Below are 27,187 nucleotides of genomic sequence, written 5' to 3' on the forward strand. Positions count from 1 at the left end.
TGCTAATATTTCTTTCAACACATAAAATTTCCCCTTATTCTGCTTTACTGGATAGTATTGCTGCCTATGAGGAAAATTCCTTTCCAGCAACTTCCACAGAAAAGGGAAAAAAGCAGATCAAGGTTTTAGCAGGAAGTAAAACAAAACAAGACCAGATAGATATCTTGTGTCTGTAACCTGTGCCTAATAATGCACTCTCTAAAGCCCTATAACTAGTTTGAAATCCTGTCCCTGATACCACCGAGTGCTACAGGCTGTTAGGATTAAACAGATAGGTTTTGCACTAGCAGTAACCACATTTCCATGGTTCCAGAAGTATAGCTGAAGACTTCATACATCATGAGTTTCATATGGAATATACCATACTTAACTATAGCTCACACCCAAGGAGTTAGAAAGCTGCAATTGGACACTTTTATTTATATCCTACCTGTCCTCTAAGAAGTTCAAAGTGCCATACATGGTTCTCCCTTCCCCCCTCATTTTATCCTCACAAAACCCCTGAGTCAAATTAGGGTGAGAGGCTGACTGGCTCAAGGTCACACAACAAGTTTCATGACAGCGGTGATTTGATCCCTGTTCTACCATCTCCTAGTCCAATACCCTAACTGCACCATGGGGCAATAATTGTATATGTTTGTAACTATCCAGGTAGGAAAGTTAAGGGTGTAAAACACTCTAAATCATACTGGACAACTTTATTTAAATAAGGTCCTGTTTTTTCATGTAGATAAAATCTATACTCATCAAGTAGATATTTAATCAAGCCATCAAATTAAAGTACAGTTGTCATAGATTTGCCTCAAGTTTCCATATGTATACACTGGTTTCTACACTTGATTTATTTCATAAAATTTATACACCACTCGATTGTAAAAAAAACAACCTCAAAGTGGAAAAATTCACAAGCATACTTTAAAATATACAAGTTAAAATATTAAAGACAGATTAAAATCACCCTCAGCTTTCTAAGCATCTGGTTAGGCTTGTCTAAACAAGAATTGTTTTTAGCAGATGGTGAAAATAGTACCATGAAGGTGCTTTCTTAATCTCAGTAGGCGGGGGATTCCAAAGTGCAGGTGCTGTCACACTAAACAATCAAATTCTTAAGAATTCCACTGATCAAAGTGGTCAAATGGGCACATGTGGACTTGCGCAGTGCATATTCCAGTATCCATTAAACTCTAACGACTGTCTTCCTCAAAGTGCCTATGGAAGGGCAATCCCCACCATAGTAAAAGCCAGTCACAACCTACAACTCTGATCTAAGCAGCTCAATGAGAGAACATATGAGCAGGATGCAGAAGGGCCCAAGTTCATCCCTTGACATTTAGTTGCCTAGAGCAGGCCTAGGAAAGCCCATGAGCAGCACCTCTCTAGATCTTCAGAAGCATGTACAGTGGACACTCGGGTTGCGAACGTGAGCCGTGCGGGATGCACATTCGCAACCCACAGCGGCACGTCTGCACATGCGCAGGTTACAATTTGGCGCTTCTGCGCATCCGCCGAAACCTGGAAGTAACCCATTCCAGTGCTTCTGGGTTTTGGTGGTCCATAACCCAAACAAAGCAACCTGATGCATCTGTAACCCGAGTTATGACTGTATTGTATAATACCTCCCTTCTGCCAAGGCAGTTTACAAGTTTAAAATACTAAAACAAATGAATGACATACAATGTAAAGATGGTCCTGTGGAGGGGACAGTCTGACTAGAGACGGCCCCAATGACTACAATAAATTGGCAGTATCATTAATATGGCACCTTGATGCGAAATCTGTCGCCATCTGAAGCTACAGAGCAAGAACGTGCTACAGAAGGCATAAGAACCTTGACTACCAAGTGCAGGTTCTCGTAACAACAACGGGGAGTCCTGTAGCTTTCCAAGCACCTGTTTGGAACAATTTATTATCCTATTTATTTACTTATTGATATAAGAGAGATAAAGGCAAATAAAGTTGCACCTTCTTTTTCCAAGATAAGCTGCTCAGATGAGCTTCATCCTAAGGAGGAGGCCGCTTAAAAAAGAAATCCAAAGTCCTATCTGTGCTTTGCCTTGGCCTTTTGGCCCTAGAGGCTGTGTGTGTCTTCTGTTTACTTTTGCCCTTAGCTGGAGGGCTGGTGGGAGGCAAAGACGGCCTGAAGGAGTCAGTTCCTGAGAAAGAATTCTGCAGCTCCACAGCAAAGTGGTAGTCCAAGTGTTCTGTGAACTCCCATACCAACACCTGTTGATTACATTTCTCGCACAGCATCGTGTCACCAGTACAGGGCTGAAGAGCCCAACTATCAGTCCCTAGCTGGGAAATTCCAGCAGCAGGATGCACTTCCTTTTCCTTGCACAGATCAGGGAGCTCTGAAGAGACCTCAGGCACTTCTGTTTCTAAAGGGGTCTCCAGGAGCCCTGCTTCGGAGCTGGCCAGAGACTGTTCTACCGAGAGCTGTTTCTGCATGCAGTCTGGGTTGCTCCTGGTGATACTTTGTTCCGCAGGAACTTTTGGAATCTGGCTGTTAATGGGGGTGAGTCGTTTATCCTGACAGATACTGGATTCTGGTATTGATGGTAAGTTCATTTCATTGCTGACACCAGGAAGAGAGTTCCTGGCCATAGCCTGGGCCTGTTTCTTTTCCACTGCCCTCTGAAAAAGCACCTGAATAGAATTGGTTGTCTTCCTGAGGGTCTCCTTTTTGGGGCTTTCAATGGACTTGGCATTTGGGCTGGATGCACTGGTGCAAGTGGCTTGGGTACCTTGGCTGTCAGTCGTCAGGAAGGAAGTAATGTTCACAGAGGAAGCACGAGCTTCTGAAAACTTGCTCGCAGAAAGCTGAAGAAGTGTAATTGGAGGAGACCTGTAGGCGAGGGCACATTAGCAAACAATTCAAAGGGAGTAAACTCAAAAAATAAGGTTACACAGATATTTTTCAACAATTTGCTAAGTGTGGAAGAAGCTGGCCCAAGGATATGTAATGAGCAACCCTCATCTTAGCTCTAATCAGAATAAATGTTCTCATATCATAAATATTTGACTTAACAGCATGGCTGTCCAGCCCACTAGTAGTTCATTTTCTGTTCTAGCACAGACTTTGCAATATGTACATTGGAAGAAGGGATAAAGCTATCATTTCCTCCTCTGCAGTAACACTCTTGTGTCCAAGGGGGGGGGGGGAGTTCTCACCATGCAGCCTGCTGGCCACCTGCAGTATTGCAGTTCTGGATTAGCACAAAAGCATCTCTGCTGATTTTATGAGCGTCATAATTTGCTAAGGCACAGCAGCGGGATAAGCCGTTGGCATGTTTATAGCCCTGCATATGGATCCCAATAGTCAGCTGTTTAGCTACCCGGTTGTTCTGTTGGAAGAAAGATATACAGTATGTAAGAATCCTGACAAGAAATACTTCAGATATCAATAACTTGGATTTTAGGAGGACATTCTTAAAAAGGGGGTAGTGCATATCAGGCTGGATCAGGCATAGGCAAACTCCGGCCCTCCAGATGTTTGGGACTACAATTCCCACCATCCCTGACCACTGGTCCTGTTAGCTAGGGATGATGGGAATTGTAGTTCCAGACATCTGGAAGACCCTACTGTCTTTCTCCATGATTCTCCATTGAAGCTAAAAATGTAGGAAGACTATAAGGAACTCTAGTCTTTAACAAGAGCTCAGTGCTCATGAGCAGCTCACCTCAACCGTGACAACACCTGTAAGGAAAGCCCAATGCTAAAAAGGGATGTATCTGTGTTATTTTCAGGAAGTGATCTAAAGGCACAGGCTTTAGTCAGCTTAATAAGTTGAGCTGGTCAAGGTCCAGTCGGTGCTTGGCGGAAAGATGGATATACCACCCATAGGCTTCATATGCTAACTAAATAATGGCACAAGTTGAATGACATCCACTTCTGTGATGGGGCTTAATCCTCCTCTTCGACTCCATCCCTGCTCCCAAATACAGAGGACAGGATCAGAGGGAACAACGACCCAGAACAGGTTGAGGGGACATACCCCTGATTTGCTGAAGATACTTAATTACTTCAGACCTCTACCAAGCTACATCCAGTCAAATGATATGTATGGTTACCAGAGGCAGGCACACTTGCACTTCTCAACCCAATTCACAGAGATCTCCTTCAGGCATCAAGTACTCGGTGAGATCATAGGACTCTATCTTTCCCTACTTACTTGATCTCTGTCCTTGTTCAGTCTCTCCTCCAGCTCCAAGGCCAGCTGCAGTAGCCAATGCTGCACCTACATACATAATTACTGTGTTTTTTATTATTGTCTTGGGACACTGCTCAGTTGACTACAAATAGAAAACCAAAATATGCAAGGAATATCCACAGGACATTTTGATCAGATGGAAGGCCAAGAAGAACAACAAAAGCTTTCAGATCTCTAAACAAACAATGCTGGAGGGGGAGAGTACTGTTTTCGTTTCTGGTTATGTTTGTGTTTCTATATTGTAAAGCACCCTGTGGTCTTGGGATGAAGAGCAGTATAGAAATTTAATAAATAAAATAATCTTGAAATGATCAGAAATGTTGCCATGGAGCAATTCAATTGCAGGGAAAGATGTGGTTACAGAATGCTCAAAGGACAGGACACTGTGCTAGATGCTAAAATGGAACAAGGATCTCATTTGCTAGCACCGCAGAGAGAGATCATGGTCCAAGGAATAATTCCTCCTCTGCTTTATTAGCTCATCAGCAGATCACAGGAGACATTTGGCACTCCCCTCCCCATTGATAGAATTCTTCAACAATTTATTGACCGTTTCAGAGCAAAGTGATGCTGAAAGGTGATGACCAAATTAGGTTTGAGAAAGGGTGCAGCAATGTGTGCTGCCTTATCTTTTATTCCTGCTCTCAGGACAAACATGGTTCGGCTCTCTTACACTCTCTTACCTGCTTCTGAGTAACCAAAGCTGTTTTTCCACGGAAATTCTTACTACAGCCAATGGATTTGGGCAATTGTCTAGGTTTCACAGGCTCATGCTCCATCCCTCTGCACAAGTCATACAACCAGGAGCTGCAAAGCATATATAGAAACCCGAGTTAAATAAATAAGTGGTTCCAAGGGTGGAAATGTTACTTATTCACTTAGAGACATCCAATGTATCTGGGACCTGCACACAAACCAATGGAGATGAGGATCAAGTCCAAGAGTTAGATTCTAAAGAAAATACAGGCAAGGCAAATGGAGAGCTCTCTATCATAAGTGTCTCTGCCACTTAACAGCACATCTGAATAGATATTGGTATACAAACTGCATGGAGTGGCTATTAGTGATGCACCCTAATCTGTTATGACATATTTTGCTGGGGTGCAGTGAATCAGTAGCAAGGAACAAGCTGGATATTATGGGAAGAACATGGAAATATGATCCTGGTAGATCAACATCAATTTTTATGTCCAAAAGACAGTTGATGACATAATCCATTGCTACCATCTGTATCTTTCTTCTTTCTTTGGTGATTACTTGTACCTGAGGACGACTGTCTTCCATAAACGTGGTTTTAGCAATGAGTCCATAAGTGAGTGTAGAGGCCAATTCTGGATCCACACATCCTTCCACAGTTGGGACATAGGTTTCCAGGCGGGAATTGATCATGCTGAGGGTTTGCCAAGCATGCCTTCCTCTTAGTGTGTTTCTCCCTTTCATCCTGAGTTTGAGTGTCTTCAAAACCCATGACACCTTTGGGAAAGGCTGTTCTCCATTTAGAACGCTCACAGGCCAGTGTTTCCCAGTTGTCGGTGTTTATACTACAGCCCTCTGTATAAAACCCCCACAGAGAGTATATACTTTTGATTTCATAATAACTTTATTGGGTTAATGGAGTCTGATAAACTCTGTTGTCCCACTTGGATAAATATGTAATTACATGACAATCTCATCTGCTGTAGAAGCGAATATGTTAAATAAACTGCAGCTTATTGCTATGGGTGACCATGAATAGAACATTTGGACAGTGAAAACAACATTCTCTATTACATATCTATCACTTGAGGATGACACTCCATATGCATCTGATGAAACAGACTATCCTTTGAAAGCTTGTGCCATAATAAATCTGTCAGTCTTTAAAGCGACTAGTCTCTTTTTGCTGCAGCTAACACAGCTACCGCTATAGAATTTGCACAGTATATGCATAATATTTGCTTCCCTTTTGTTATTTTGTCATATTAAATGTTACTTCAATGCAATGACTGAAGTGAGCTTTTTAAAAATGCTCATGCCGCAATCTTCCCTGAATCTTGTAGATGTTTCATTTGGCTTTAAGCAAATGCACTGCCTCTTAATGTGTTTGTGTCAAGCTCTCAGTAGAAATGAGTCTTTGGAAACTCAAGACAGACCCTGTCTTGAGCAGAATCCTCAGCAGCATAAACATGAATGGATCCTGAATCTGTAGCAGAGGCCAGAACTTTAGTGAGCAACTTACCCAGTCTTCTCTCCGAAGTGGGTCTGAAGCTGTGATTCGCTGAACTGGATCAGCTCTCCTACATACTCCACTCCCAGAAGTTCAGTGATAGAGGCCCCAAGCTTCCCTCCAAGGTTGCGGCTATGGGAGAAAAGGAAAGCTGTCATGTGTAAAAAGTCTTCAGACACAGGTTCTTGTGTACCAGCTAGCAGAAGGCAGATAGATAAGAAGGTCAAGGAGAAAAAGCAATGCAAAACTTGGCTTTTTGAGACAAGCATGGAAAGCATCCCAACGGAGAAAGAAATCAACAAGTAGCCTCTTCCTTACCTACACTAGTATGTGCAGGAGAAGAAATCAACTGGGAAGATAATATAATAAAACACCACCACATATTTATTAGAATTCATTTACATTTGCAACCAGGCCTGAAAATTAATAATAAACTGGCATACAAAAATATTGATAGTTTATCAATTTTTGCACAAAGGAAGGATGGCTGAAAAATAATTATGGCTCCCCAAATTCTGGTGCTTGCACGAGGAATTTTTTTTCTCTAGCATCCATTCTTATTATTATCTCTTGACTGCCATTGGCCTGATGCTTACAGTATACCCAGAATACCCCTAAACAGTAATGTGCAGAAGAAAAATGCTAGTTCCGAGATTCATGAGTGCAATCTCTCATGGGGCTTCTAGAAGCAGATCAGTTTTACATACATGTTGCTGATTGGCATCTTGCTAAAGAGCTGAGGGACGGAACCCTGTGACACCAGAGTCTGACGATTAGGCTTGTTGAGACCACAGGCCAGCTTTGCTAATACCTAGAATAAAGAAATTATCCAATTTAAGAAGCATGGCTTTCCAAGTTGGGTTTCCAACACACACCTGGTCTATCAGAGAAAAGGTTGAATATAATACACAAATACTGCAAATAATGAGAAGGCAGTTTTTGTTTTCAAATGTTATCATGGATTATTTTCTTTTCCAAATCACACCCAGTGTTTTTAGAAAGGAATTAAAAACTAAATGAAACTAGACATTGCATTTGTGAAACTAGAGGGATAAAAAAATCTCTCATATACTGTCAGATTTTGGTTCTTAAAATCAGAGAATAATTACGTCCTGCTGAATTTCTTAAACTGAAAGTTTGGTGGCAGAGAGAAGAGAATCTCTACTCTAAAAACATTTACTGCTTCAGAGCTTATTATCTGGCTAATCTTGTCTTCTCAAAAGAAACCTCATACAATGATACCCTCTTTTTATTTGGGTATATGACTTTTGTCTACAGCCTGTGGCTGAAAGATCCAACAATAATTTGTTTATTCCTAATATTTGGAATACAGAATATACTAATCAAATAAATAGTACTACCTCTAAGGTCTCCTACATACATTGAATTCTAGCATTTTGCAGAATAACTGTGTGGAAGAGGAAATCTACTATTCTCACTCTCAGGTGCTAGGTATCCTGGCCTCCACCTGTAGCACCAATAGAGTTATCACCTAGGGCAGGAAGGGCTAACTCCATGTTTTTGGTTATTACAACTTGCATTATCTCTCCCTCTCTCTTCTCTAAAAGTGCCATTAGTTTTAGAGCAAGAAACACATCAAGATGTTGTGCCTGCATGCTGTAACAAGCAGCTTCCGAATCAGAATACTTCATTCCAGCTTGATGCCCTCTGTATAAGAAGGTTCAGAGGCAATTGCCATGAGTAACTGACTAGGTCCACACAAATGTGATCTAATCAGTTGAAACCTATTGAATAACTCAATTAGCTAGCCACACATCTATGTCTAGGAAGCTTACAAGAGGCTCAACCTGGAGATGTATTCCTGTTAATCCTGCTCTGCATTAGATGCCAAAATCTTCAGTCCATCACATTGTCCAACCTCACATTCTGGAGTTATTCATAAAAATACATTTTACCCAAACCAGATTGATGATAGTATTATTGGGTCTAATCATATCCTGATTCCTCCATTACTGTTTTCTGTGCCAGGTCACAATAATAATCTGTTCAGCACAGATTCCACTGAATACATAGAGCAGGCAATAGGTACACCATTTTAGTAATGCCGAGTTCAAAAAACACAAACATGCTGGTCGTACATATACCTTGTTGTGAGAAATGCCAGCAGAACACCTAAATCCAGTGACAGATTCCACAGCTGCCCTCATTTCTTCCATAATGACAGCTCCCACAGTCAGCTGCAGCTCTGGACTGCTGGGATCTCCGAAAGGCAATGATTCAAGCCACTGTCGCAAACCACGTTCCCGCAGTTCTTCTAAAAGGGAACACAAAGCAACCTATCTCCAATCTTGAAAGAATAATTATTGTCATGGCAGAGTGGCAGGTCAGGAAAGCTACAAAAAGCACACAGTGTTGTAAAACATCTAGTGAAGAAGAAAACAGGAAGAAATCAGAAAGCCCTTTATAAGGCCATCCTTGGTCAAATAAGCCCACGAAAGAAAGAAAGAAAGAAAGAAAGAAAGAAAGAAAGAAAGAAAGAAAGAAAACTTGCAGGGCAAGCAAATAAACAGGAGGAGGCGGGGGGGGGGGAATGGTTTTGCGTTTTTGTAAAAATGTTTGCAGCCAAAGGAGGGCTACCCTTTAGGCAAGTCTCAAAGATTAGATTAATCAAGGTAAGAATGTAACAAACAACCTAGCATACAGCTCTCACAACAGGGAAGTTTCATACCATTTGGCCTTTAAAAGATGTTCTAACACTAGCAGCAAGGTAGCTGAAGATGTGCAATACAATCATACCTCGGGTTGAATGTGCTTCGGGTTGAACACGTTCGAGTTGCGCTCCGCAGCAACCCGGAAGTAATGGAGAGCGTTACTTCCGGGTTTCGCCGCTTGTGCATGCGTAGACGCTCAAAATGACGTCATGTGCATGTGCGGAAGCAGCAAAACGCGGCTTGCCCACGCGCGCCGTCGCTTGTTACGTTCGCTTCAGGATGTGAACGGAGATCCCGTTCACATCCCGAGGTACCACTGTAAACTTAAATGGCTTAAAATAAATTTCCAAATTTGGAACTGAACTAAATACAATAGCCACATGGAAAATAGCCACAGACTTGAGCAATAAGCTCTCTCAAAGTACATCAGTTTTGGCAATTCCTACTGCTTTTACTCTTAACCTTTCCCCAGATCTCTCCACTGCAATACTGCAATACTGGCCTTTCAGCAGCGGACTAATCACCTTCCTTTGTTCCTGCTGCAGGTTAGAAAGCAGACATGTCTTTCTGGGAACATTTTGCTGAGGTCAAATTAGCTGAACAAGAAGTGTGCGAAAGATTAGAAAGTGACAAAATAGAGAATATATACTTGTATTATAAGCTGCAGCTCAAGAAGAAAATGCTATGGTACCATATCCATTACCTCTGAAGGGCACACTTCCAATTTCATACCATCCCTTCAAACCTTTACATGAACACCAAAGCAAAGAGAAAAAGAAAAATATATGCTAAACCTGGGAGTCGTGGATTGGCTCCAGACCATCCCCATGCTCTTCTGTAGGCACACAAGTTTGAGAATGAAAATACCTCTGTATGGAATTATAATCTACACAGGATTAAGAGCAAGGGAAGTTGAAGTAAAAGAGTGGAACAGTATGTCTGAAGGCATGCAATACCTTTGTTGCCTGTATTCTCTTCTGCTGCGAGGCTGTCTGGCCATCCTTGGATGTAGGTAGTTGCCAACAGCTCTGCTTCAATAGCCTGCCCTTTCATCTTCTGAAGCCTTTCCTGCACAGCGCTAGTTAAATCCATGTAGGCTTCATCAATGCTGGCACGTTCAATCACAGCAAAGCGTGACATCACTTCCATCACCTCCACGCTGGCTTCTCGGTACCTACATAGGAAGGAGACCCAACAATGCTCTAATATTCCCATTCCATCTTAACTGATAATTGGGGTAGCTAATTAGCAATATGCCATCAACAGTGGTATTCCAGAAAGCAGCAGTTGCCGTCCCCCCACCTCGCATGCAGCTAACAGAGCTATCTTTTTATATATATATAATTAATTTTTATTCAATTTCCAATGTGCATTCCATCCATGTTTAACATCCACTTCTAACATATACATCTTTTAGACTTCCCTCAGCCTGTCTGACAATTTTCCATATTATCACAATTACTCACATTTCTTAAATTTATATTGCACTTTAACAATCTTAATCTCATCATATCTTTTAAGCAACATTTCTATCAATCATTTTCACAGAGCTTCTTGAAAGCCAACAAGCGTTAATTGCTCCTCACATACATTTTTGATATACTCTGTAAATTTATTCCAGTCCTCGGTGAATCTCTGATCGTGTTGGTTCCGAATTTTCCCCATTAATTTATCCATTTCTGCGTATTCCATCAGTTTCATTCTCCATTCTTCCCTCGTTGGCATTTTTTCCTGTTTCCATTTCAGGGCCATCAAAATTCTAGCTACTGTCACTGCATACCTAAATAACTTCACATCCTTCTTTTTAATTTCATTCCCTAATATTCCTAATAAAAATGCTTCTGATTTCTTAACAAAAGTATATTTCAACATTTTCTTCATCTCAATATAAATCATTTCCCAGAAACCTTTTACTTTCTTACACTCCCACCACATGTGATAAAATGTTCCTTCTTTTTCCTGACATTTCCAACATTTATTACTGACTTTATACATCTTACCAAGTTTCACTGGTGTTACATACCATCTATACATCATTTTCATAACATTTTCTTTTATTGTAGTGCATGCAGTAAATTTCATTCCTTCTTTCCACAATTTTATCCACTCATCAAATTGTATATTATAACCAAAATCTTTGGTCCACTGAATCATAACGGATTTTACTTCTTCGTCCTTTGCATGCCACTCAAGTAATAATTTATACATTTTTGATAAAATTTTAACATCACTATTCAAGATTTCTTGATGAAACCTAGATTTCTTTCCCTGAAAACCTCTTTCTGACATCTTTTTTGAACATTGCATTCAACTGAAAATAGTGCAACCAATCATTCACATTTTCTTTAACTTCTTCAGATGGTTTCAATTTCCATTTATTACCTTCTTTGATTATCAAATTCTCATATGTAATCCATCTCCCTGTCATATTGATCTTTTTCACACTCATTATCTCCAATGGTGATAGCCAATATGGAGTTTTAAACTCTAATAATTTTTTATACCTATTCCAGACTTCAATCAACGATCCTCTAAAGATGTGGTTTTCAAAACCTTTATGCACTCTATTCTTTGCACACCATAAATACGCGTGCCAACCGAATCTATTATCATAACCTTCTAAATCCAACAATTCTGTGTTTTCTAACTTTATCCATTCTTTCACCCAGCAAAGACACGAAGCTTCATAATATAACTTTAAATCTGGCAGGGCAAAGCCTCCTCTATCTTTTGCATCTGTTAATATCTTAAATTTTATTCTTGGCTTCTTGCCCTGCCAGATATATCTTGACGTTATTCTTTGCCATTCTTTAAATATTGTCACTCCTTTAATTATTGGAATTGTTTGAAACAGAAACATTTTCGGCAGCACGCTCATCTTTATCGTTGCAATTCTTCCCCATAATGATAGTTTCATTCTTCCCCACACCTCTAGGTCACGTTTAGTTTTATTTCATATTGGTACATAATTGTTTTGAAACATAATTGTTTTATTTCATATTGGTACATAATTGTTTTGAAACAGGTCAATACTCCTGGGAGTTAACGTAATCCCTAAATACTTAACTTTCTTAACCACATTCATCTCTGTTTGTTGCTGTATTCTTTCTATTGTCTCTTGATCCATATTCTTAGCAATTATTTTAGTTTTTTTCCTATTTAACTTAAAGTCGGACACCTGACCAAAATGTTCTATCTCTTCTAACACCTCTTTGACACTCTGCATAGGATCTGCTACAGTTATAACCAAGTCATCGGCAAAGGCTTTAACCTTGTATTCATTACAAACAACTGTCACACCTTTTATTTCTTTCATTATTTCTTAGTGTTCTTAGGAAGACTTCTAGGACCGAAATGAATAATAACGGAGATAAAGGACACCCTTGTCTTGTACCCTTAGTTATGGCAATATTTTCTGTTATAACATTGTTAACAATTAATTTTGCTCTCTGCTCCGAATATATTGCCTTTATACCACTCAGAAAAGATTGACCCATATCCATATATTCCAAATTCTTTAACATAAATTCCCAATAAATATTATCAAAGGCCTTCTCGGCATCCACAAATATCAACATCGCTTGTTTATCCTTCCTGTTTGACAGATACTCTATTATATTGATTATATTTCTTATGTTATCTTTCATCTGCCTACCAGGAAGGAAACCTGTTTGATCCTTATGAATCATTTCCTTTAATACCTTTTTCATCCTATTTGCTAAAATATTTGCAAACATTTTATAGTCATTATTCAATAATGAAATTGGCCTGTAATTTTTAACCTGTGTTAAATCAGAGTCTTGTTTGGGAATAAACGTTATATATGCTTCTTTCCAGGTCTCAGGTATTTCTCCTTCTTTCAATATGTTATTCATTACTTCTTTCAATGGTACAAGTAGAGTGTGTTTCATTTCTTTATAATATCTTGCACTGAATCCATCCGGTCCCGGCGACTTCCCACTCTTCAAATCCTTTATTGCCATTTGAATTTATTCTAATTCTATTGGTTCATTCAGTTTAATTTTATTACTCTTTGATATTTTGTACACCTTTTTCTTCATTAAATACTCCTCCATTGTCTTTATGTTGAGTTTCTCTTTTCTTTTATATAGATCTCGGTAAAAGTCCACAAAACCTTTCCTTATTTGTTTCGGATTCTCAATCTCTTGATATTCTATTTTGATTTTATTAATTATGTTCTGTTCTTTCCTTTTTTAAATTTGCCAAGTTAGCCATTTCCCTGATTTATTTGCAAATTCAAAATTCTTTTGTTTCATTCTTCTTATATTCCATTCTACTTCTTTATTGATTATTGTCGCAAATTGTGTCTGGAGCATTTTTATACTTTGCTTGACCTTTTCATCCTTAGGTCTTATAGTTAATTTTTTTTCATTCTCCATTATTTGTCTTAAAATTTCTTTTTTCCCTTTTTCTCTCATTCTATTTTTTTATTGCATTTTGTTGAAAGAAGAATCCTCTCATAACAGCTTTGCTTGCATCCCAAACCATACTCATCTTTGTTCCTTTGTTAACATTATTTACAAAATAGTCCACTAAACATTTCTGAGCTCTGTCCACTATCTTCTGATCATCTAAAAGACTTTCATTTAGTTTCCACCGAAAAGATTTTTCCTCATTCCATTTTAAAATAGCTTTAACCGCATTGTGATCTGATAGAACTTTAGGTTGAATCTCAGTCTTTATTATTCTTGTGGTTATTTCACTAGAAACCCATATCTGACCAATTCATGACATTGATTGATTTACCTCTGAATGAAAAGTAAATTGTTTTTCTAATGGGTGTCTCAATCTCCATATATCCACCAAGTTACAATTTTCCACCATGTCAAAAAGGTTTTTGGTAATTTCCCTTCCTTCGTTTTGCCTTTAGCCCAAAGTCTATCCATCTCCATTGATACCACACCATTCATATCACCCATTATTATTATTTTTTGATCCAAATGTTCAAATAATTTTTCCTCCAGACCTTTAAAAAATTCTGCTTTACTGCCATTCGGTGCATACACTCCAATAATTATTAGTTTTTCACCTTGCCAATTGATTTGGACTGCTATGATCCTGCCTTCTTCATCCTTAAATAATTGTTGTGCCTCTTAATTTGTTTTTTATGTATAATACCACCCCTCTCTTTTTGCTTTTATCCAATGAAATAAATTCATTTCCTAACTTTTTTGTTAATTAAAATTTTCCTGTGCGTTTTTTTAACATGAGTCTCTTGTAAACAAATAATATCCAAATTCTTTTGTTTTAAATATTGTCCCACTTTATTCCTTTTTTTATCGTTCATTCCATTCACATTCCATGTCCATAATTTTAGTGCCATAGTGTCTGCCAATTAAATATTTTTTCCTCTTATATTTTTATTTCTCTTCCTCTTCTTGTTCTTTTTCAATTTCCTCTTCCTCTTCCCGTTTTTCTCCTCTTCCTCTTATTTTATCCTTTCTGCTTCACTCCTCTTCCTCTTCCAACTCTACAGAGTCTCCTTCATCACCTCCTGCTCCTGCCACCTCTGCTTCTTCTCCTTCTCTGGTCAGTTCTTTGTATCTTCTAAAAAATTTATCCACCTCATCCGATTTTGTAAGTCTGTGCCTCTACCCTTTGTATGTAAATTCTACTCCTTCTGGAAATTCCCATTTAAATTCAATTTTGTTTTTCTTCAAAGTTTGTACCAGTTGTCTGTATTGGTCCCTTTTTTTCAAAAGTCTCAACGGCACGTCTTTAAAAATTATATAATTATATAATTTCCATCAATGTTTAAACGTTTCTCCCTGTTCTTTTTGCAAAATCAAATTTCTCATTTCTCTGCTAACAGAGCTACCTTACCTATTATAGATAAACTGGCTGAAAAAGTATAGAGCTCAGTTCACTATACTCTGAAGAAAGCCTGGATTGTTCAATTTGCAAAGAACGGTAAAAATAATTTCTAGAGAGACTGCTGCCTGAAGACCCAGAATGAACAAACTGTATCCGCACTGGAAAAGAGACAGCAAAGGGGATTCCAAAAACTTTCCAAGAAGCAAACCTTAGCCCCAAAGCAGAAAACTCATCAAAAGCATATCTGATCAGTAACCATCCTGAACCCTATTTTGTTTCAGAGTACTTCACAATCACATGGACAACAATAGCTGCAAGTAATAATCAATCCAGGGCTTACTTGGTGAGATCTGCTTTACCATGGGCCTCTGGTACTCGCGCTAACAGGAGATCCGGACATAGTTTCTTTGCATCAGCAGCAAACATGTTTCTGGTAACTCCAAAAGCTCGAGCTTCGTAGCTCACTGCAATGATTCTGAGTTGGGTGAGGGAGAAATGATGCGCTATTAAGTTATGAGTTTAAGACAGTGAAAGGAACACACAAACCCAGGCACTTTTTTGGTTCAGTTTAGCATTAGATAATGAGTCTTTAACAAATTAAAATGTTAAAAAAAAACCCCACCTACAAATTACTGTAGCTTAAAAGAAAGGAGAGTTTTCCTTGCACATTATAATATTTTAGCCATCTTAAGAGGAAGGTACATTTTTAAAGGTTTTGAGGAGGTACTGAGAGGCAGGTGGAAGACTATAAATAGTTTATAGAATGCTAGAATCAATTTGGGTCCAGAAATAGGTAATTGTTAGTTGTATAGACACTCGGGGAAGTGGATTCCATGCTGCATTTGGCTTTCCCACCCTGAGAGGTGAAAATCAAAGTCCATTTTAGACTGGGAGTGTGCAGGAACGCATCCTATCATTTTGGGGAGAGCGGGTAGAGAAAGAAAAAAAACAGAAACATGGGTCACAGGAAGGAGCATTTGGGGAGGCAACTCAGGAAGCCGCCCTATACAGTATCGACCCCGATCATCGATCGATCAGCAACGATTGTGGCGGCGGCGGCAGCAGCTCGGCAGGATTTCTGGATTTGTCAGCCCTCCCTAGGGGTGCGGGCGATTAAAGCCTTTTGCTCTGACCACTGAGCCGCACGGCCCCTTTCCCCCAGCTCCTCCGCGTCAAGATCCTCCTCCTCCCACCTCATTCCGCCGACACGAGCAAGCAGAGCAGCAAAGCTAGCAGGGCCAAGCAGCAGCAGCAGCTCCGTACCCGCCGCCTTTCCACGTCTTGTACTGCACCACGGCGCACGGCTTCCCGCGCAGGCTGGGCTCCAGGCGCTGCTCCACCTGCATGTAGAAGCAGTCCATGTCCGCCAAAGCCACCACTCGCTCCCGCCCGCGAGACATGGCGGGCCACGCGGGGTCGCCACGGCGAGGAGGAGGAGAACGGAGCCGGGTTCGGCTTGAGGGCCGCAGGGGCGATGCACGGAGGCTGAACAAGCCCAGGCAACAGCTTAGCCGCTAAAACTCCCGCCTTCACGACTAAAGGAATACAACTCCCAGCATGCCTTTAACTACCTCCGCGCCACGAACGCAGTTGGTTATACAGCAATGCATATTGGGAAATGTAGTCCTCAGAGGAGGAAATAAGACCACGGGATAGATAGACCGAGAACGGATTTCCGACACCGTGACGCGACTCTCCTTCACCAAACTAGCGGGATAATAGATGTAGAAATGTTAGACTGGCAATTCCTTGAGCTGCTCTATGGACTTTCTGGATTCCACCCCCGGTCGTGTGATCACTTTCGGAGAGGGATAAAAGTGACAGCTGCTCGTTCAGGGACAGTGGAAGCTGACAGTAATCCCAATTTAAAATAAAATAAAAAAGCACGCGTGCATTACTTTACAATTCTATCACTACACGTCAGAATCGGGTTATGCCGCTTATTATTGATCCAATTGATGCATAGATTTACTGCGGACATACACAAAAAGCAAACTCACGGGGCTCATTAGACTTTTTTCTTCTTCTTAGGAACGGAAGTAACTCTGTTTCAGCTAGTTTTCTGAAAGCTGAAAGGGTTACTTTCTAGGGAGTTACTTTCGTCCCTAGGAAGAAAATAAAACTAGAAAACTAGCTGAAATCCATTATGTTAGCTGAACGGGGTTGGCAAAGTATTCCCCCCTTCAATAAAAAGTAGAGGCAGAGAGAGGTGTTATTTCTAGTCCAAGTCTTACTTTATGAGAACGATGCGTGGACTAAAAGTATTTTTTAAAAAATTATAGGAGCGAGCCTGAAGCAACCCGAAAGTTCCACGTCAAACAACGAAGCCTCTCTAACCTTTCCTATCTCTACATGACGACCGTAGAGCTACTATCGCATTCACTGCCGGCGTTTAGGAAGCGTGTGCGAAAAAAGGTCGCCGGGGTCGCTTGCGCCTGCGCACTGCACCACTTTGGTCGTCGCACCCGGCGCAGCGTTGCTCCCCTTACTCTCTCCGAGCCCGGTTGCCCGGGGCAACAACGGCTTTCCTCTCCCCCCGCTCCCCTCCTGCCCCCACCCCAGGCCCGCAGCGCCATGTCGTGGGACCCGGTGAGCACCCTCTGCGAGCAGCTCGTGAAGGCGGTGACGGTGATGATGGACCCGGCCTCCACGCAGCGGTACCGCCTGGAGGCCCTCAAGGTACCGCCGCGCCTCCGCCTCCCGAAGAGCCCCCTGAGGCCGGGCGCGGGGTTGTTTTTTGGGCGGGGGGCTGCCTGAGGGGAGCCGGGATGGGTGGCAGCCAGACACATGGCCGGCGCCAGCTGGGGACCCCCGTGCGCCTCTCGCACCGCTGCTCCTTCGGATGCAGGTCGTGCCTCGTTGGCTTTCCGTATGCAAAGCAGAAAGTGCGGCGGTTTCTGCCCCCCGAGGCCTCTCCGCTTTCGAAAGGGGTTGCCCCGCCGTGGGGAGCCTCGACCTCTCTTCTTCCAGAGCGTGGTGTCGCTCCACGGCCATGCTGCCCCCTCGCCCGCCCTGGGGCCCACGTGGCCGGGTGTCTCCATTGCAGGGGCCTGAGCATCCCGCATGGCCGGCTTCCTACAGTGGTGAGCGGGAGCAAAAAATACCTTGCCTCTTCCGCGGACTCTCCGCGCTGACCTGGGAGTGTGACAGTGTGTGAGTGTGCCCGTTGGGTGCGATCTCGACAGTGCAAGGCAGATTTTGTTGTTTAGTGTCCGACTCTTCGTGACCCCATGGACCAGAGCAAGCCAGGCACTCCTGTCTTCCACTGCCTCCCGCAGTTTGGTCAAACTCATGCTGGTAGCTTTGAGAACACTGTCCAACCATCTCGTCCTCTGTCGTCTCCTTCTCCTTGTGCCCTCCATCTTTCCCAACATCAGGGTCTTTTCCAGGGAGTCTTCTCTTCGCATGAGGTGGCCAAAGTATTGGAGCCTCAGCATCACGATCTGTCCTTCCAGTGAGCACTCAAGGCTGATTTCCTTCAGAATGGATAGGTTTGATCTTCTTGCAGTCCATGGGACTCTCAAGAGTCTCCTCCAGCACCATAATTCAAAAGCATCAATTCTTCCGCGATCAGCCTTCTTTATGGTCCAGCTCTCACTTCCATACATTACTACTGGGGAAACCATAGCTTTAACTATACGGACCTTTGTTGGCAAAGTGATGTCTCTGCTTTTTATTGCCACCTTCCTCCTCCTCTCTCTCACTCCGTCCCCCACCCAAGCGTCCAACTGCGCTGACAAATTAAAAACCAACAGATTCAGGTCATGTAAAGCCACACCAGTTTTTTGTTTTGTTTCTGTGTTGCATTTATATCCCATTGCAGAATGCACAAAAAGTATACATTTCCTACAAAAGACACAAAGCGATTGGTTCCTGAGTATGCCAAATCTATCCAGTAGTAAAAGTGCTGGGGAAGGCAGCTCCAAGAAGTTCGAGGTGGTGTACATAGTTTACTTCTTCCCCATTTTGTCCTGATGACAAGCCTGTGAGGTAGGTTAGCCTGAGAGGTAGTGACTGGCCCAAGATCACCCAGTTAGCTTCATGGCAGAGTGGGGACCCACTAGGTCCAACCACTGCACCTCCCTGGTATTTCTACTTGAATAGGTTCTCTCTGTTTTGTGCACAGAAGAATTAAAGGAGATGACATAACTCTGGATGAAGCAGAGTAACATTGGTTGCATTTCCATTTCCATTCGAGGTGATACTGGGATTGCCCTAGAGAAGCAGGATTTCTGCGAAGAGTGTTAAACCAGGAGGGGAAAGATGTTGGTGGCATAATGGTTGTGGAATGATGAGCTAAGACAGGAGTAGGAAAATGGAATAAAAGAGGCATAAACAGCAGCGAGAGAGAGATAAGAGACTTATATGAGGGAATAGCAGAGAGCCTTTAGTGTAATCTCTAGCAACTTGAGGTTGATGCAGAAAGCAACGAATTAATGTATATGGACAATTGAGGAGAAGTGCTCTAACTTGGTGAAGGGAGAATGGTTTTGGTTACAATCTTTGTGAATTGACACAATAAATGAAATTACCAGAGAGAAGACAGGCAAAATAAAGCTGAAATGGGCGTAATGTAATTGATGTGTGCACAGTTGTCTATGTAGCACAGAACTTATCAGTTCTTACATGGAAAACCCCCCACAAGTATGGGGGAAGGAGGAGTCCACTGAGATTTGTGTGTGTGTTTCACATATTAAAATAGAAAGTGAAAAAAGGAGTAGCAAGAACAGCAGTTTTAATACTTATAAACCCTAAAGGTTGCATTCAAAACCATGACATGCTTCAGAGTTTTGACTGTTGGTGCACATTACAGTACCATATGGTTTGTTGCCTTAACAAGTCCTTTGTATTCTCAAAACAAGTGTGAGGGGATTTGCTTTCTAGGAACAGTTTATTTGAAAACCAAGCACTGGCCTTCTCACACATCTTTCTCTGCATTATCTTGGAGGGCGGATATTTTTTGAGCCAGTGTGGTGTAATGGGTAGACTAGGGCTGTGGAGACCCAGGTTCAAACCTTCAGTTATGCATCTCTGCCTATCCTACTTCACAGGGTTATGGTAAGGATAAAAGGTTGGGGAAGAGCCATGTGGGATGCCTGAGCTCATTGGAGGAAAGGCAGGATATAAATCTAATAAATAATTAAATATGAATGTTCTTGTTTGCTTAAAAAAATAATTCTTGCTCTTTTTCAGTTCTGTGAAGAGTTTAAAGAAAAGAACCCAGTATGTGTTCCCTGTGGACTGAAGTTGGCCGAGATAACACAGACTGCTATTGTCAGACACTTTGGTCTTCAGATTCTGGAGCATGTGGTGAAGTAAGGAAGTGAATGCAAAGCAAGTGATGTGGCATTGCAACTTTTGAGAGTTTTTAAAGCAGAAAATCAGGCATGCACCTGTCACCATAATCATCTCTGGTCGTTAATGCTTCTATAGTTTATATATAGCAGGGGAAACCCAGTGACAAGTTGAATAAGGAATTTATAATCAATATTTTTTGTGTTAGTTCAGCAACGAGATCACTCCATTATGTGGAGATCCCACTTTTCTCTTTGCTGAGCTGTCTAGAGATTCCACTTCCTCTCTGTTTCTAGCAAACTAACATCACCTTATCTGTGTGTGTGTGTGTGTCTTGTATTGACTCCTGCCTATTTTCTCAGCTGTGCTAGGTAATGTTCAGGATTGACTGTTTCCAGAGGGGTCTGTGTTGATGACAATTACTATAAAAGAAGCCTTTCTGGATCAGGTGAAAGGGCCATCTAGTCCAGAGCTCTGTTTCCAACATTGGCCAGCCAGATAATTGTTGAGAAGTCCACAAGCAGAGCTTGTAGCCCTTTCGCACTGTTGGCACCCAGCAACTGGCTTTCAGTACAGTCGTACCTTGGAACTGAATGCCCTGGAACTCGGATGTTTTTGCTTCCGAACACTGCAAAAAGTGATTGTTCCAGCTTGTGAACGTTCTTTTGGAACCCGAAAGTCTGACGGGGCTTCTGATTGGCTGTAGGATCTTCTGCAGCCAATCAGAAGCTGCAATTTGGTTTTGGAAGTCAAACAGACTTCTGGAATGAACTTCCGTTCAACTTCCAAGGTACAACTGTACTGCTTTTTAGCCTGGTGGTCCTATTTAGCTGTTGTGGCTGCTAGCCGTTGAAAATCCTTTCCTCCATGAATTTGTCTAATTCCTTTTTAGAGCCATCTAAATTGGGGGGCATCACCACATCTTGTTCTATAAATGCATTATTGTCTGGGTAAAGAATTACCTTCTTGTGCCTAGTTTGAATCTGCTGCCAATCATTGGGTAGCCTCAGATCCAAGTGTTAAAGGAGAAAGAAAATACTTTCTCGATCCACTTCTGTCCGTGTTATGCATAGTTTTACAGACATCTACCATGCTCCTCCTCCCCATCTTTTTTTCTCTAAACTTAGAGGCCCACACACTTCAGCTTTCACTGTGTGTTTTATTGGGCGGGTTCTAGTGGAGTAGTGTGCGACGATTTGAGAACCAAACTTCTCTCTTGCCCTAACCATGTTAGCTATGCTATCAGTGTATTGTAAAGATGATGCCTCTGTGTTTTATTGGGCAGGTTCCGGTGGAACAATATGAATCGGCTTGAGAAAGTGTTTTTGAAGAACAACGTTATGGAGCTCATATCCAATGTGAGTTAAGCTGTTCTTGAAGTTAAATTTCTGAGTTATTTCTTTTAGTAATAGAATGTACTTCAAGGAAGCGAGTTTGAGGTTCCGCTCCCCCTCCTTTCTTCATTTCAGATCACATGCAGTTTCCATTTTTGCTTGTTAATATCAATATTACTCCAGTGTCCCTTCCTCACTTGTAAATATCTTTTTATTTTATATTTCAGAGAGGGTTGCCAAATCATAAATATATAAAAGAAGCTTAGAATAAACAAACCGTGGGCTTCCCTCTCCCCAACTGACTCTCACGCCAAAGAAAATCTTAATCTCAATTCAAACCTTTGATCTATGTAGCTGGTATATTCAGCAGTATGTTGTTGCAACCTTTTCCCATCACATGCCGGTACTTTAAAGCCAATTAAGGATCCAATTAAATGGAGAACCTCTGCTTCTTAATGGTGGCGAAGGAGGGTTTTTGCCAGGGAAAGTGCTTTTGCAATCAGCGCCTCCCTGCCTCCCACATTCCATGCCGGAGCGAGAGCCAGGTACCGAGATGAACTTCGAGTGAAGCCCATTCCCCCCATCCCTGGGAGGAAGTTGCAAGGATGATTTACCCTCTCTCATCCTTGTTTTTCATTCGCCGATAATCCCCCGCTGTCATGGGGGCTGTCTCCATTAAGGCACGTGGGACCGGAAGCCACCTCATTTCCATTCTAGCCTTTGCAGTTACATAACTATATTTGACCTGTGAGAAAGAGAGAACCCATAAATCAACTGTGGAAGGGGGCTGCTCATGTTTGTGAGACCTTCAAGTGGGGAATGCAACTTAGGTTGTCCTCCTGGGACAATTCAGTCATATCCCTCAGTTCCGCCAAGAAAAAGTTTATCTGACATTATAGAGCAGTAATTTCCTAAACTCTCTTTCCCCAATGTACCGCTTGATAGTTGCTGAGGGTTTTGACAGACCACATGATGATTTTTCTGCCTTCTGTAACAATTGTAATGTGTTGTGCTAGACGTGGCGTGATTTTTAATTGCATTTAATTGCTTCTTTTATTTCTTATATATTGTTGTGTATTGTGTTAGAGTTTGAAATCCATAGCATGCAAATGGTAATGCAGTAAAATACTTCGTAAGGAATAGAAGTACATGAAATAAAATAAAAAATCAATATGAGTACTTCATGTGATGGATGTGCCATCTCCCATCTTCGACCACAAGTCCACAGAAATGTCACAAGCCACAATAATGAAGCTACAGACCACAGTTTGGGAACCTCTGTTTTGGAGGATAATTAATAACAATACTCAGAGCTTACTGATCTGTCCCAGTATAGATTGTCCCTTTCTGATAGATCTATTTTTATTGAAGCAACCATTACCTTGACTTATGGAGGCTCCCAAGGTATGATAGGCTAGGATGGGGTGCACATTTCTTGTGAAGTTTGTTTGGTCTGGAATGTGTCTATAGCAAGCTTTTGCTGCGGGGTAGGTATTGGATGATCTAAAATTTCTGTCTTGTAACACTTTAATTTTTCGTTTACAGGGTACTCAGAATATTTTAGAAGAAGAAAGTCACATTAAAGATGTTCTCTCTCGCATTGTAGTAGAGATGATTAAGCGTGAATGGCCCCAGCACTGGCCTGACTTGTTAAATGAGCTGGACACTCTCTCCAAACAGGGGGTATGAAATACATCTTACAATCAAATTGCTGCATCTTTTCTGGGCTTAACTTGTAGGATATAATTGTATCAAAGTATACAGACGTAATGCATATGTGCACTCCTCCTGCATTATCCAAATATGTTCTTCAAAGATCACAAGGTTATTCCTGTATTCATTCTGTCTATTTGTGTTTTTTGTTTTGCTTGGGACTCTAGGAGACTCAGACAGAGTTAGTGATGTTCATACTTTTACGACTGGCAGAAGATGTGGTGACGTTCCAGACTCTGCCAGCCCAGCGGCGACGTGATATCCAGCAAACTCTCACCCAGAACATGGAGACTATCTTTAGTTTCCTGATCAACACCTTGCAGCAGAATGTAAACAAATATAGACGCATGGTAAGAGTCTCTTTTCTTTTGGCTTATGATGCAGTCCTAACCCCACTTACTTGGGAGCAAGCCCCATTGAATTCATTAGGACTTCTGAAACAACAAGACTAGGATTGCATGGTTAAGATTGGAGATCCTCAATCTACAATAGCCGCCCTGCTGCTGCTTAAATACTGCAGGGTGGAAGGAGTGATATGTAAGCTCTAATCTTGGCAGCAGATGTTGGCTATTGCAGTATACTTGAATCTGTGATCTACCCCTCAAAGTGGAAACAAATGAACTTGAAATGTGGTAGTTGGGCTGTTCAACTTGTTTCATTTAAGAAGAATATAGACGATAATAATGATGGGGTGGGAATTAGTAGTGAGAAGCCATGTGCATGTCAGTAGCTCATTCATTCCTTATTCTCTTTTCCAGAAAATGGATGCAACACAGGAATCAAAAGTAAGTGGAGCCAGAACAAAGAGGCACATTTTTCCCCTGCTGTTCATTGTGCTGAGCTAGCAGTCTGTTGTTGAACTGTGGTTGTCCCATATAAGTTAGCAGTTACCTTTGATGGAGTAATTGTGAAGAATATGGAGAAACTGCTCATTTTTCCAAACTAACTTTCACAAGCATGCTGGGAAACTTTCGTAGAGCTGCATCAACTTTATTTCTGCTTAGTTCCTCTGTATCCATAGGAGAAATAAGTTTCTCATAGTACTTAATGACTTGCATCAGAACCAAAACTTAGTAAAAAAAAAAAAAAAGAGCTGTTTATTTTAACCTTTCCATAGGATGCCAAATATCAGTGATGCCAAAGTATTATTGTTCTTTTGGAACTGTGTGAAGTAGATTGCAGGATCCAGTATTGATTGTTTATAACCTCTCAATTACTTTCTGTTCACAGGCACAAGCAAGTTGTCGAGTAGGGATAGCAGCACTCAATACTCTGGCCGGCTACATTGACTGGGTGGCTATGAGCCACATCACAGCAGATAACTGCAAGCTGCTAGAGATGCTATGTCTGCTCTTGAATGAGCCAGAACTTCAAGTGGGAGCAGCAGAGTGTCTCTTGATCGTGGTCAGCAGAAAAGTGAGTTTCTCTTTTCTGTCCCCTTCAAGGTGTTGGTGTTGTTTTGGTATGAATATATCTATGGATATAATGCAGGAATGAGTAGGGTAAGGCCACAAAGTTATATCTTGTCTACTGAAGATTTTGTCCTGTTCTGCATTGCAATTAATTATCCCTCTTTGATTTGAGGGACATGTTGTTCAGGGAGAAGGAATTCTGCAGTATGATAGCTGTCATCTGCCCTTTGAGCACTGGATGAGTTATTGCTCCATTTCCTATCACACATTAACCTGTAGCAGCATTTGTGCTTTCTGTTGGTCACATCTGTAAAGAAAGCTGACATGTAGTATAAGGTAAAGGTAAAGGGACCCCTGACCATTAGGTCCAGTCGTGGCCGACTCTGGGGTTGCGGCGCTCATCTCGCTTTATTGGCCGAGGGAGCCGGCATACAGCTTCGCTCAGAAATGCCGTTTACCTTCCCGCCGGAGCGGTTCCTATTTATCTACTTGCACTTTTGGACGTGCTTTCGAACTGCTAGGTTGGCAGGAGCAGGGACTGAGCAACAGAAGCTCAACCCGTCACAGGGATTCGAACCGCCGACCTTCTGATCAGCAAGTTCTAGGCTCTGTGGTTTAACCCACAGCGCCACCCGCGTCCCGACATGTAGTATAAGTGGTAACTAATGAACTGGCAGCTGCTAGTTGATGCTGAAGAGCTAATTTCGTATGTTGTGACAAAGATCTCCTTTGTTTTCTGCTCAGGGGAAACTGGAGGATCGCAAGCCCTTGATGGTTTTGTTTGGGGATGTTGCCATGCACTACATCTTCTCTGCCGCCCAGTGAGTAATACCATCCACTTCTGTGAGCGCATGATGACTTCCCAAGGGAAAGAAGCTGCTCTTAGTTTTGGCACAAAATAGCTTGTGGAGCTCATAAATCTTAGCTGGGGGCTCAAGAGTTGGACGAAGGTACCAGGAGCACACCATAGAATGCCTCCTATTCCGGCCATGATCCGTAAGTCCAGATTGATAGAGAGTGCCCCCAAATCCTCAGGTGGATTTTGGGTGTGCTGAGGAGGATGCAGTGCAAATGAGAGGAAGGAGAAGTCCCATTTTACACAAGCAGAGCCCATTCCTTAAGCAGGACATCACTTTTGGATATCGCCCACAGCAGTCACCACTTGAGATGCGAGTCACATGTTGCTATTGATCTCAGGGTGATTTTGTTAGAATGATGTGAGTTGGCATTTTCCACATCAGACTAGGCCACTGGATGCTAGGTGTTTCTTTCGCTATGCACAGGTGCTGAAAATTGATGTGATAAAATTACCTTGGGACGATTTCCGCCCATTCCTTTTTGGTGTAGTAATGGCCACACCTTATCTCCTGAAGCATGTTGTCTTGTCAGAAGATCTGGTGCTATAAACCAGTTCAGTTAAGATAGTTCTTTGCTTCCAGTGTCCTCCTTCGTGTCCTACCCTGCATAAAAATTGACAGAGTTGATACATGTGGTACTTAATCCAGTAAGGTTTCTTCTTCAAGTTTCATACTACTTAAGTTAAATCCATAAACTGATGTTTACAGTATTCCATAGTAATACATGACTTCTGCTTTATTTGTACTTTTCAGGACAGCAGATGGTGAAGGCCTAGTAGAGAAGCACTATGTTTTCTTAAAGAGACTTTGCCAAGTCTTGTGTTCTTTGGGTAGTCAGCTGTATGCATTGGTGGTGAGTTTTCCATCACAAAGCATTTTTCCAAGACTGTTATTCAGTGATTGTTACATAATCTCATGCCCCAGGTTGAACTGCTCTATACAGTTCCCATCTCTTTCCAGTGCACTTCATAGCTGAGTGGAAATTTGAATCCTGTTCTCCCAGGTCCTAGTTTGACATGCCAACCACTACACCAGAGCTTTCCAAATTGTGTGCCGTGACACATTCGTGTGTTGGCTTCCGTGTATAGCCGTGTCACATGAATGCTCCCTGTGCTCCTCCCGGGGCTGGAAAGGGGTTAGTTTTAGCATGGAATTCTACTCAGTATTGATCCAGAGCAGAACTCCAACGTATAGTTAGCAGGGTAAAAACTTAAACACATTGCAGGATTCTCAAAAAATAGACCAGAGGCAATTCTATTTCATCCAGCAGAGCTTTACTGCTACTGAAGGTAAATAAGCATAATGGTCACAAATCAAATACATTGGGGATTGGCACTGTCCATAAGAAGTCCAGTTGCAGCAGATTTGACTTAAACTTATAATAACTTACAATAAATCTAAACCTTAACACTGTATACAGAACACCACACCAGAAGGAAAGAGAGACAGAAAGAGAGATCCAGGCTCCTTCTGGCCTTACTATTATAGTCATCATGACCTTGACAGAAAAGATAACGGAACGAGTTTAAGCCAGCTGTACTCAGCTTCTCCGAAGGAATAACTGAAACATCACGAACCTTCTGCTTGTTTCTTTCACACAGAGAAGCTTCCATGACCCTCTTGAATTAATTAGAATAGGAAAGATCTCTACA

General features: G+C 41.7%; 2 protein-coding genes across 5 annotated transcripts in view; one reads left to right on the top strand and one right to left on the bottom strand.

Annotated features, from left to right (window-relative positions):
* Window positions 1-683: 683 nt before the first annotated feature.
* Window positions 684-16,587, bottom strand: POLH (DNA polymerase eta). Of its 3 annotated transcripts, none has more exons than XM_081905660.1 (10): window positions 16,496-16,587; window positions 15,265-15,399; window positions 10,046-10,263; window positions 8,523-8,692; window positions 7,125-7,228; window positions 6,430-6,549; window positions 4,895-5,018; window positions 4,173-4,238; window positions 3,172-3,344; window positions 684-2,845 (listed from the first exon to the last, which is right to left on the bottom strand). In XM_081905660.1, exons 2-10 carry the CDS (start codon window positions 15,348-15,350, stop codon window positions 2,002-2,004), a joined length of 1,905 nt encoding a protein of 634 aa, XP_081761786.1. In that variant the 5' UTR covers window positions 15,351-15,399; window positions 16,496-16,587; the 3' UTR covers window positions 684-2,001. The 3 variants fall into 3 exon arrangements, with proteins under 3 accessions (XP_081761786.1, XP_081761784.1, XP_081761785.1); XM_081905658.1 differs by lacking the exon at window positions 16,496-16,587 and adding an exon at window positions 16,188-16,458; XM_081905659.1 differs by lacking the exon at window positions 16,496-16,587 and adding an exon at window positions 16,118-16,247.
* A 759-nt stretch (window positions 16,588-17,346) lies between these two features.
* The window catches only part of XPO5 (exportin 5), a 34,939-nt gene continuing 25,098 nt past the window's right edge, over window positions 17,347-27,187 (top strand). The window contains exons 1-9 of one of the 2 annotated variants that reach the window (XM_081905640.1): window positions 17,347-17,603; window positions 20,118-20,239; window positions 21,505-21,577; window positions 23,099-23,236; window positions 23,434-23,616; window positions 24,025-24,051; window positions 24,497-24,682; window positions 25,423-25,499; window positions 26,289-26,388. In XM_081905640.1, the coding sequence (XP_081761766.1) occupies window positions 17,499-17,603; window positions 20,118-20,239; window positions 21,505-21,577; window positions 23,099-23,236; window positions 23,434-23,616; window positions 24,025-24,051; window positions 24,497-24,682; window positions 25,423-25,499; window positions 26,289-26,388 (1,011 nt within the window). In that variant the 5' untranslated portion in view covers window positions 17,347-17,498. The remainder of the gene's footprint in view (window positions 17,604-20,117; window positions 20,240-21,504; window positions 21,578-23,098; window positions 23,237-23,433; window positions 23,617-24,024; window positions 24,052-24,496; window positions 24,683-25,422; window positions 25,500-26,288; window positions 26,389-27,187) is intronic. The other variant, XM_081905639.1, reaches the window with a different exon arrangement.

The sequence above is a fragment of the Podarcis melisellensis genome, assembly GCF_964234715.1.
Source record: "Podarcis melisellensis genome assembly, chromosome: 3".
NCBI classification, from domain to species: Eukaryota; Metazoa; Chordata; class Lepidosauria; order Squamata; family Lacertidae; genus Podarcis; species Podarcis melisellensis.